This window comes from Petaurus breviceps, unplaced genomic scaffold, assembly GCF_028583685.1.
Source record: "Petaurus breviceps papuanus isolate PSGF00001 unplaced genomic scaffold, PetGlider_PUasm1.0 37, whole genome shotgun sequence".
NCBI classification, from domain to species: domain Eukaryota; kingdom Metazoa; phylum Chordata; class Mammalia; order Diprotodontia; family Petauridae; genus Petaurus; species Petaurus breviceps.
Window position 1 is genome coordinate 91197232 of NW_027186296.1, and position 12587 is coordinate 91209818.

At 32.9% G+C, this 12587-nt stretch overlaps 1 protein-coding gene across 2 annotated transcripts in view; it reads left to right on the forward strand.

Annotated features, from left to right (window-relative positions):
* The window catches only part of ATRNL1 (attractin like 1), a 1293617-nt gene that overhangs the window by 165557 nt on the left and 1115473 nt on the right, over positions 1-12587 (forward strand). For both annotated transcript variants that reach the window (XM_069099032.1, XM_069099033.1), the window contains exon 9: positions 5279-5462. In XM_069099032.1, coding sequence (XP_068955133.1) covers positions 5279-5462 — 184 coding nt within the window. The remainder of the gene's footprint in view (positions 1-5278; positions 5463-12587) is intronic.

Consider the following 12587-nt stretch of genomic DNA (forward strand, 5'->3'; position numbering starts at 1 on the left):
CAACATTCAGTTCCACAGTCCCTTGAGTTTCAAATTTTCTCCCCCTCCCTCACCTTCCCTCTACCCACCATGGTGGCATGCAGTCAAATATAGGATCTGCAAATACCTTCACATTAAACATTAGTCAAGTTGTAAAGAAGAATTATAACCAATGGAGTGAAAAATGAGAAATAAGAAACAAAAAAAAAGAGAAAGAACAAGTATTTTGTTTCAATCTGCATTCAGACTCTAATTCTTTCTCTGGATGTGGATATCCCTTTCCATCATGAGTCTTTTGGAGTTGTCTTATAACCTTTCATTGCTAAGAGGAGCCCATAGACATATGTTTTGTGTTTTACATATATAAAAAGTATATGGCCTGTCCTTATTGAATCCCTTATAATCAGTCTTTGGAAGGTACCTTATGTTTCTCTTGGTTCTCGCATGTCAAATCTTCTCTTAAGTGCAGGGTTGTTTTTTTTTTTTTAACAAAGTCTTGAAAGTCTGACAGCTGATCAAATGTCCATTTTTTTTTTGTTCATGATTATGCTTAGCTTTACAGGGTATGATATTTTTGGCCAGAGCTCCGGTTTTTTGCTTTTTGATATATAGTGTTCCAAGACCTGTGGTCCTTTAATGTCTCTCCTGCTAGGTGTTGTGTGATTCTAATTATGTCACCATCATAATTAAATTGTTTTATTCTTGTTGCTTTTAATATTTTACCATTGAGCTGGGGGTTTAGGAATTTGACTATGATATTCCTATGCATTTTCCTCATAGGATCTCTTTTAAGTGGTGATCAATGGAATTTTTTTTTTTACTTTCCCCCCATGTTCTAATGATTCAGGACACTTTTATTTAATTATTTCTTGTAGTATTGTATCAAAATTATTTTTTTTTGATCATAGCTTTCAGTTAGTCTGATTATTTTTATGCTTTTTCTTTTTGATCTATTCTCCAGATATGTTGTTTTTCTTATAAGATGTTTCACTTTCTCTTTTATTTTTTCATTATTTATAATTTGTTTAATTATTTCTTGATTTCTTATGTTTTTGCTAGCTTTGCCTTGCCCAATTCTAATTTCCAAAATGTCGTTTTCTTCCTTAAGATTCTGGATCTCTGTTTCTAATTGGTTGATTTTCCTTTCTTAATCTTGTTTTTCTTGGATTTTTTTTAGTTTTTCCTCCATTTCTGTCATTTGATTTTTAGTCCTTTTAAAGATCTTTTATGAATTCTTTTTGAGCAGGTGACCATTTGATATTATTCTTTGGGGGCTTCTTTGCTTCAATATCCTCCTCTGAACATGAACCCTGGTCTTCTCTATTCCCATAATTGCTTTCTATGGTTTGATTCTTTCTCCTTTGCCTGTGCATTTTTTATGGTAATAGCTTAATTTTTATAATCACCTCTAGCCCTGGAGTGGATGGTGCCTGTTGCCCCAGATCTTCAGTTCTCCCATCTAGCTTGGAACCAAAGCAAACTTCCAACCTCCTATGAATGCCCAGAGCCAATAGCATTCTGCCCCACTGCTTCTGCACACACCAGGCATGTGCTCTTGCCTTCTCACCCTTACAGCTCTTTGCAGCACAGCTTGGTGTGGTGTTCCTGGTCAGCAGAGGTTCCCTCTACCTTCCTGAGCTTTAATTTCCCTTACTGTCCTGGGGGTATAAGTTCCTGTGGCTGGGATCAAGGCGACTTCCCAAACCAACTAACCCCAGGGCTTGCTGCTTGTTGTTAAAGCATATCCTAGCCTGGAGGTGTTTACTCTTCATAGGTGCCAAACCTCGTCCTGGGATTTTTCCTCTGATCTCAAATTGTTCCAGGAAGACACCTGTTATGCTCCATTCTCATTTATTTTTGCAGCACTTTGTTCACCCTAAGGTGCTATTTTATCTCTTTTGTGGGGGAAAATCTTGAGAGCTTGGAATTTTCTGACCTACTCTGCCATCTTCCCAATATCCTCTCCCGTGACTTTTAAAAATAAATCTCTTTTCATTTTCCTTGTTTGTTCTTCTAATGTCACTGGATTAGTTTTGCTTAATTGAATGTGTCGACAAGCTTCCTTTACTTTTACCTTATATTCCTTTTTGTTTTATCAGATACTATACATAATTTTCCATCATCCATTTACGTAAGATTTCATAAATAATTTCATTTTCAAAGTTGGAGTTGCCTTTGCCAGCTATCTCTCTCCATGTGTTAAGTAAAATGTTTGGTGACTAAGACTTTTTTTGGGGGGCTCAGGAGATCTCATTGTTATGGCAATTAATTTACATGGGCTAACATTATGTGGGAAATTATAATCTATTTCCATGTCTTTTCTGCTGACAATTGCTTCCCATGAAACAAAGAAAAAATTAAAATTAAAATTGGTTTTAGACCATTTATATGCTTTGATTTGATTATTATAATTACCATAGTTATGAAATCTCTGTTAAATTACCAGCGAATGGATGTAATAATAGAAGAGCTGAATAGTATCAATCTTGACATTCTTGCTATAATCTAAACAAGAAGAAAGAAGTACATTGCTGATAAATGGAAGGGTAGCTTCTAATTACTTCTTGGAGAGGCAAAGAGAGAAGTGGGAGGATGAGTTTTATTCAACACCCTGACAACAAGAAATATTTTTTCTTGAGGTATTTGGTCATCATGTATTGTATTACAAAGGACAGGTAATGATGCAAAATGAGCATCATGAAAAAAATTGCAATTTTATATGCCAGCATCAGTTGCTGAGGATGAGGAGGGAGAGAAATTCTGTGGAGAACTTTATAAGATGCTTCAGTTCAAATCAATATATAATCTGACATTAACTTCAATGAAACAATGGCAAAAACTGAGGATAGGGAGAAACACCATGGCAGAACATCATTCTGGAAGATGGCATGAGAAAGGACAAAGACTTGTGGACAACACAGAAAATTTGTACATTTATATCATAAATACTTTCTTTGAGGAAATATTGTTAGGTGATAGAAATTTTGAGGACCAAATAGTACCACAAAAAGGAATACATACAATTTTTAAAAGACTTGTTATTGATTTGGGAATTATTTCTGAAGCATTTTTCTTTGTATAGTCAAACTATTGGTTAGAGATATGATCAGAATTAGTAAAACATAAAAAAAAAACAAGGAAAAGATATGACATACAGTTAACACAAGCTAGTCCTGAACTATTTAAATGCGTAATTGGGAAACAAACAACACTTACATTATATTTATTTGTGTCATTCCTTTACTAAACCTTAAGCTAATCAAGGGCAAGGAATCAATAATTTTTCATCTTTGGATCCTCCGTAACCAGCACAGTGTCTTCAAGGCACTTAGAAGATGTTTATTAAATTCAGTTTAAATAAGTAGAGATTAGCATACTTTTCATATTTCTAATGTTTTATATTTAAATCTCACTTTAATACTATAGAATTATCTGTATGTGACATTTTTGAGGCCCACCATCTGTATTCTTCCTGATTAGACATTTTTAGTTAGTTGATCAGGGTTGTAAAGCACAGAGTCCCTCTGGATGTGGATTTAGAGATAAGGACAGGAAGAAGGTGTTGTATGTAGTTCCTGTGTAATTTCTAGATGGTATCATAAGTGCCATAGGTTCTCTTAGGATGATGATAATGTAGTTCTTCATTACATCTATTGTAGAACTAAATTACATTTGTTGAGTGAATGACTATTCTTTACCTTTCCATATTTGTAAATCATAGCTTATTCTAGGACTTGAAATTTTATAGTGAGATGATACATTTTAACATTTTGTTTGCAAATATAGGAACATATAAACACAGATTGTAGGATCATAGATTCATAATTAGAAGGGCACTTGGAGTTCAGTCATATCTATTTTAAAGATGATGAGCTGAGACTTGAAGTGACGTCACATGGTTTCAAAGGCAGGCCTTAAATTCAAGTCCATAACCACCATTCTATAAATTAATAAAGTTTAACACACTTTATTTCTCTTACTCAGAAATGATTTTTTGCCACATTTGAAAATATTCTTAAGTTAGTAAACTATCTAAATATTTCAAAATATAAAATATATGAAACAGTAGATAGAGAGCCAGGCTTGGAATTTGAAAGACTTGGATCTTTGACACACACTGATTGTATGATCTTGAATAAGTCACTTAAAGTATCCTAGGCAACTGTTGGAAGACTTTAAGTAGAGGGAACTACCTCATTAGGAGTTGCCTGTACCAATGAAACAGGTCTGGTCTAAAGTGCTTTTTAAATATGATCTTTTAAAATTGACTTTTTATTTGTATTTATGCCACTCTCATTTCCAAATAGTTCTTCCCTTCTCTAAAACCCAACAAGATATTCCTTGTAATAAAGAATAAAAAAAGATTGAGAAAAACCATTTTAACATACACTTTTATTTTAAAAGTATATCTAGTGTGTTTAATAGTGTAACAGTGTGTTAATAATGTATTTTAATACACTGGTGGAACCTGATATAAGAAAGGAATGTGAAATACTATTTCTCGCCCTTTGGTACTAACCCACAAACGCTGCAATGACAGCATTCAGCCTTCTTGTTCTTCTTTTCATGTATATTGTAGTCCTCGTCTATCTTATTTTCATGGTTCTACCTTCTATATCCACCCATATAGATCTTCTAATGCTTCTCTAACTTATTCATATTCATTCATTTACACTGATATTCCATTATATTTGAATACAATAACTTGTTTAGCCATTGCCAGATTCGTGGTCATCTACTTTGTTTCCAGTTTTTTTTCCTACCACAAAAAGTATTTCTATGAATATTTTGGTTTATATGGAACCGCCACCTTGGATGTCAGTCTTAAAGATACTTGGACACTTACAAATATTTTAGTCCCTTCCTTAGTATAATTCTAAATTGCTCTCTAGAATGGTTGGAAAATTTGCAACTTTGCTATTAGGGTATTACTGTTCCTGTCTTCCACAGCCCCATCCAGCATGGGCTATTTCCATCTTTTGTTACCTTTACCAATTTGCTAGATGTGAAATGAAATCTCTGAAATGTTTTGATTTGCATTCCATTTAACTTTTTTTAAATGAATAATTTATATATGTACTTATCCAGTAGAATAAAGTTTCTTTATTTTTCCCTCTATAAGTAGTGAGTGTTACATTTCAGTCTCATGTATGCCCTGTAGTTAGTATGGTATATTTACTTGGCAAAATGCATTAACTTGCAGGTTCAGAGATTGTATTTGTAGTATAGTTATATTTTTAAGTATGTTAGAATTATAATATTTTCTCAATATTTTATTTTCTTTTTCTTTCTCTTATAGTATCTAATACCTGGCTTGTTCCAGAAACAAAAGGAGCAATTGTGCAAGGTGGATATGGCCACACAAGTGTGTATGATGAAATGACAAAGTCCATTTATGTACATGGTGGTTATAAAGCTTTGCCAGGCAACAAATATGGACTAGTAGATGACCTTTATAAATATGAAGTTAATACCAAGACATGGTAAGTAAATGTGATTTGGGGAAAAGAGAAAGAAAGTAGGAAAAGGAAATGGGAAAATGTGTGTTAGTACTGATATTATATTTAAACATAGTAGTGGCATGAGTTAGATACTCTGTGGTATTTCACCATATTTTAAGATAATTCTATATCATTGCATATAAAGCAGATAAAATGATATTTTGTAATTTTATTAGTCTTTGAACTGATTTCCATCAATTCAGAAAAAGGTCATTATGGGAAAAATTCTCTCATAAACAAGGGAAATACCATATTCTGTGTAGAAATTACTGTGAATGACTATAGAAAACTTTAACTTGCCTCTTTGATCATAGTACTAAATTGCTTAATTCAAGAATGATTTAAAGTTGAAATAGGGTTATGATGCTAGGATCTTTGAACTGATGTTCATCCTCCTTGTGTTAACAAGCTGGCTCTGCACGGGTGTAACAGTCTCCAAAGACAGGCAGTTTACTGGATTGGTCCAGCTACTTGAAAACTCTTTACAATCCATTTGAATTCCCTTATAACCCGAATCCTGCATTCTAATTGGTGCATTTTTTTTTCTTCTTTCTCTATGCCTTCATCCATGGCCCCTCATTTCTAGTGATGGAAGATTGATGGTGTCTTGGAAATAGTGAATGGTTTCATATACTTCCTTCTTGATGTATATCCCCTTCTACTTTAATTTTTTTTTTAAAGCAATTGGGGTTAAGTAACTTGTTCAAGGTTACACGGACAGGTGTTTCTGGGTGGGTGCTAAATGTCTGAGCCCGGGATTTGATCTCCAGGTCTTCTCAACACTGGAGCCGGTGCTCTTACTCTCTGTGCTACCTGGCCTCCCCTCCCCTTCTTCTTTAATATGCACTGATATTCCATAGTAAAGACCGTGACCTGTAACATAATGATGTCCCTTTTAAAGTTCATATTTAAATATTTACCCCCATTATTACTGCAAACAAGATAAAATTTAAAGCATTATAGGAAGATAAAAATATGCCCTAGAGATATCAAACACATGTGGGCCCTATGTGGCCCAGTACCACAGAATTACATTAAAATGTAATCGAGGGGCGGCCAGGTGGCTCAGCGAGTAAGAGCACTGGTTCCAGTGTTGGGACGACCTGGAGATCGAATCCCGGGCTCAGGCACTCAGCACCACACCCAGAAATAACTGGCCGTGTAACCTTGAGTAAGTTACTTAACCCCAATTGCTTAAAAAAAAAAATGTAATCGAGAACGATTTAATGAAATAAAAAGAATACATAACATTACATTTTAAAACTAAGTTATATATGCAGCCACAGGGGTACATGTGTATAAGTTTAGTGGCTCCTATTTCTATTTGAGTTTGACACTACTGATCTACCCTATTTAGGGATCACTAGAAAGAGAATCACCTATTGGCTTTTTCTCCAAATTTAATAATCCTTGTCCCTTTAACCTCTTCATTTTAATTTTCTAATTACAGTCATATTTGTGATTCACCAAGCACTCCATATTTTCTTAGATTATTGATAAAATGTAATGTAAAGCAATTAAAAGTCTTACTAATACCAAGCCAGTATGTTTTACTCTCAGAAATATTTAGGTGATGCATTAGATATAGAGTACCAGGTTTGGAGTCAGATAGACATGAGTTTAAATTTAGCCTCAGATCTTTACTGCCTATATGACCTAGAGCAAATCACTTAAACTCTTTTTGCCTCAGTTTCCTCAAAAATTTTTGTTAAATGGGCATAATAACAGGGCCTACCTTGCAGGGTTGTTATGAGGCTTAACGGAGATAATATTTCTAAAGTGTTTAGTATAGTGCCTGGCACATAGTAGGTGCTGTATAAATGCTTATTCCCTCCCTCTTGATATTTATGAGATCTGTTGCTCTGTTGTAGAAGACAATCAGTCAGTTAGGATTTGTTTTCTGCCAAATTGTTGTAACTGTAATTGTTCAGCTTTGTTTATATTGTGGGCAATTTTCTGATCAAATTAAAATTTTTTTTATAGTTTTAGACATTAAAGTTTAGTTTTGAAGTTTCCAAGTTTCTTCTCCCTTTAAAAACACGTAACCATTACATACTCTACCTTCTTTTTTAGGCACCTTATCCTTCTTTGAGTTCTTAATGATAGATGATCTTGTGTAACTGAAATTTTTGAATTTTTTTTCGTTTAATACTTATTTATGTACATCTCACTGAATCATATGAACTCTTTTTTTTTCCAAATCCACCCTTAATTTCTCACTTCCAAATCATGTGTGTCTTATTCCTGTTTCAGTTCACCACGCTTCCCAACCCTAACCTCTTTAAAAAGTGATATGAAGCATAACCGAGATGGCAGTGTAAAGGCAGGACCTGGCCTCTCCTGAATTCCCCTCCAAGCAACTTTAAAATAAATCCTCGAAATGAACTATAGAATGGCAGAATCAACAAAAGGATAGGGTGAAATAATTTTCAAATCCATGACAACTTAGAAGGTTGGCAGGAAAGGTCTGTACCACTGGAGTGAGAATGGAGCAGTCTGCTGCAGTCTGTGTCCCTGTCAAAGTAATAGCAAGCCTTTGGGACAACTGAACTGGCAGCAGGGGCTTCCAGAGCTATCAGCACCCATATGGGAAGGGGGTTGAACAACTGGTCGGAAAGAAATTATGGGGGACCCTTTGCTGGCATGGGGTAAAGGTCTCTCTTGAATTGCCTACATGCAGTTCAGGGTCATAGTCCCACGGTGAGGTGGAGCACTAGCACCAGATCTTTCCACCTTAGAAGAACTAAAAACATAGAAATCCCCAGAAATATCTCCAAAAAAAGCAGCATGAAAAACCCAAAGCTGTAAATTATGTACCCTCCACCCTAGGAACAGTGCCTAACTTTAGCATGAAGTAAAAAGTCAAGAAATAGGCTGGAAAAATGAACAAACAACAACAATAAAAGAGTTACTATGGTAACAGGAAAGATCAAAACACAAACTCAGAAGACAACAGTGTCAAAACAACTACATGCAAAGATTCAAGGAAAAATGTGAATTGGTCTGCGTAGAGCTCAAAAAAGGTTTCTACAAGTTATATAAGACAGATAGAGGAAAAATTGGGAAAAAAAGAAAGGAGAGTGATGCAAGAATATTGTGAATAAAAAGTCAACACTTTGTTAAGGGAGGCACAAAAATACTGAAGAAAATAACACCTTAAAAAGATGATTTGCCAAATGGAAAAAAGATGTACAAAAATTAACTGAAGAGAAGAACTCCTGTCACAGGAAATTTAAATAATAAATAACATGAGTTTATTTTTCTGAGCATAATATCATTTATTAATAGAGGCATGTGATCTGTTGATAAAGAATAAGTCAATGGCTTGCCTTAATTTGTTCCTAAGACCCAGAGTTAGAGATGGCTTTTTCTGTAGTGGCAAAGAACTGGAAATCTAGGGAATAACTATCAACTGGGTAATGGCTGAACAGGGTGTGGTGTATGATTGTGATAGAATACTATTGTACTATCAGGACTGTTGAGCTGGATGCTTTAAGAAAAACCTGGAAGGACTTACATGAAAGGATAAAAAGTGAAGTGAGCAGAACCAGGGCAACATTTTATATAGTAACAGCAATATTGTATGATGATCAACTATGAGCGAATTAGTTTTTCTCAGCAATGCCATGATTCACGACAATTCTGAAGGACTCATGATGGAAAAATTATATCTACCTCCAGAAAAAGAAATTTTGGACTCTGAATGCATATTGAAGCATACTTTAAAAAAACTTACTTTTTTTGTTTGTGTTTTCTTTCAAAACATGACTAATATGCAAATATATTTTTGCGTGACTGCATATGTATAACATATCAAATTGCTTTCCTTCTCAATGGGGGGTATGGGACAGAAGAAAGGAGAAAATTTGGAATGCAAAATTTTAAAAAATAAATGTTAAGAATTGTTTTTATATGTGACCGTAAAAATATTTAAAAGCAGAAAAAGTTATATAAGTATATGAAAAATATATGTTATTTGGGTTTCATTTATTATCAATAGATTAAAAAGCAATATATTCCTATTATTATTATCATTATCTTGCTAAGAGTGTGTTTATGGAATGGCAATTGTTTTGCATTTGATTGTTTTTGAGAGTCATCTATGGATGCTGAGAGGATCACTGATTTGCTTAGGGACACATAGTTAGTACTTTAAGAGACTAGACTTGAACATAGGTAGTCCTGGCTTTTAGGTAGAAGTTTCTTGGTTTTGAAGTATATAATATAAAGGAAGTCAGAACTGAATAATAATTTGCAACTTGTCCCTAGATCTCAAAGGAAACATGTTAGGTACATAGGTTGTAACTTTATTTCGCATTTTGAATAAAGCTTAAATTATCAATGAAAGTCAGTGTATAAATTATCTTTATTATTACAACTGTTTACTCAGTTATAGTGTGCTCGAAGTGTTGCTGTGTTATGAGTCTAACACACAAATTGACTTAAACAAAGCTTAGCTCTTTCAAAATCAAGATCTCTTGAAAGATTTTCCCCTTTGACATATTTGCCCTAGATATTACTTGCCTTACTCTATTCTGGGCAAAAATCATTGGGAATATTAAGAAATACAGTTAGTTTGGGATTAGTGTATATAATGAACCTCATAAATTGGTCACATTATTTGAATTCATGCTGTATTCCTATTGGACTGAAACCAATTACCTTATTTTATAGAATTATAACTTCAAATAATGTAATATGAATATTTGTAACCACTCCAGAGGATGCTTTCTTTATACCAATCAGGAGCTAGTGATGATTTGGGTTTACTGTAGTCTGTTTTAAATTAGTCTATTTTAATTACCACTAACATATGGCAATTAGATGATATCTATTTTTTAAAAATTTGGAACCACCAGGATCATAGTATAGTAGTCAGTAAAAACTAGCTATCTTTACCAGTATCTTATGTTAAAAATGAAATATAAAAATTAAAAAATAATGCTATTTTTGAAGATTTCATAGCAATGTGGAAGAGATGTGAATTTCACCTAGTGCTTTAGCTAAAATAGTTTCTTGGTTTTCTGAGGTATATGAATTCTGTACTCAAAATATCTCTAAAATTTTGTTCCTAAAAATACAGTTTTTTAAAGGTAAGTATTGCTGGAACTACATACTTTGATAAATCAGGTGACTAAAGTTTCTTTAAAGTAAATTACAATAATCTGTATTTTAACTTGGAAGTATTTGGAGACATTTAAAAAGAATTTAAATAATGTAAATCTATATCATATATATATACATAGTTTTAAAAATTTATTTTTTAGCACTCATTTAAACATTTTTTGAATTGAAAATTCTCTTCCTCCCTCCCACCTCTCTGCCCTTCATTGAGAAGGCAAGAAATGTGATATTAGTTATACATGTGAAATCACACAAAAACATATTTCCACATTTACCATGATGGACAAAAAACCCCCAAGAAAAACAAGTGGAAAAATATGCTTTAATCTGCACTCAGATTCCATCAGTTCTTTCTCTGGAGGTATATATCACTTTCATCATAAGTCCTTCAGAATTGTCTTGGATCATTTTACTGGTCCAGATAGCTAAGTCATTCACAGTTGATCATCATACAATGTTATACATTCTATATAGTTTAATAAAAACAACAACTAGCATTTATATAGTGCATGTTATGCACAGATACTATGCTAAATACTTTGCAATTATTATCTCATTGGAGGTAGGTACTATTATATTTTTCATTTTACAGATGAACAAACTGAGGCAAACAGAGGTTAAAGACTTACCTAGTTATAGATATTAAGTCATATATTTATTAGGTGTATAAGGCTGGATTTGAACTCGCATGTTCTTGACTCCAGGTCAGGCATTTTGTCCATTATTGTACCTAGCTGCCATTGCAAATGAAATGAAAGAATACTTGCAAAGGATTTGGTATTTTGGGAAAAGATAGTACTATGGAACAGTAAGATACAAACAAACAAAAGATAGTCCTATGGATGTGTTATTTGTTGCAAAACATTTTGATCAATGCTGTACATTCAGTCATTATCTGAATTCTATGCAAAAGGACTGGTGTGATTGCTAAATACTGAAAAGGAGTACACAACTGTCATGTCTATAAGCATCTGTTTATATATTGACTTTATATTAGGTTTTGGATTTTTATACGGTTAGCTAAAATGACAGATTTTATGAACAACTTTAATTCTTAGGATTTTTATTTTGGGGGTTGGTTTCGTAGGGGTACATATGAAGAAAATGATGTGAGGTATATGGAAAATTTTACATATCCAGTGTACCTGTTAAGTGATGAATACATTTTCAGGTACAGAAGGTTTATTTTCCAGTAGTTTTCTATATAGTGTATGCATCTTATGGAGCCTAGTTAGGCTGTCAATTTAAGCATCCTTAGAATGAATGTTCCTATATTTTATTTCTTTATTCTTATTTATATTGTTATACATTTTACATATTTAAATGTCATCATCTTGGAATAATATCTATACATTTTTTCTCTTATCCTATAAGACTATGTACCTTATATTATATTTGATAAATTAATTTTTAAAGCACTAGATATTTTGTTACAATCCAAACTATTCTATCTTTTATTTTATAATTTATTGCATTTCAGAAAGAATTTTTCATGTCTTAAACTAGTAATCATTACTGTGGTGTGCCTGTTGTGATAAGATTTTTTTTTTAAATTTCATTTAATTAAAATATATTTAAAATCTTTGTCCAGCTTGTGATTGTTATTATCATGTTATGAAAAACATTCAAGCATTCTGGTCAGTGTCTGATAGCAATAATAATTTAATTTTTAATATTTTAAAAATCATATTTTAGTTTACATAAATATAAAACCAATGTACTCAGATATTCTCAGTTTTCTAAAAGATGTGGGGGAGATATGAAGAATATAATAACAATGAAATTAAAGAAGAAATTATGGAACTTCATTCTTTTTATTTCTATAAGTGTTCAAGTTTTTTGTAATGATGTCTTTTGTCTACATCTTGTTTTAGTGTATTTTAAAACATTTTAAAATAGGAATTTATGATTTTTCTTCCTAATGGGCAGAATATTTTAATATAACTTAGGATTTAAGCTATTAGTAAAAGTCTAGTGAGTCAG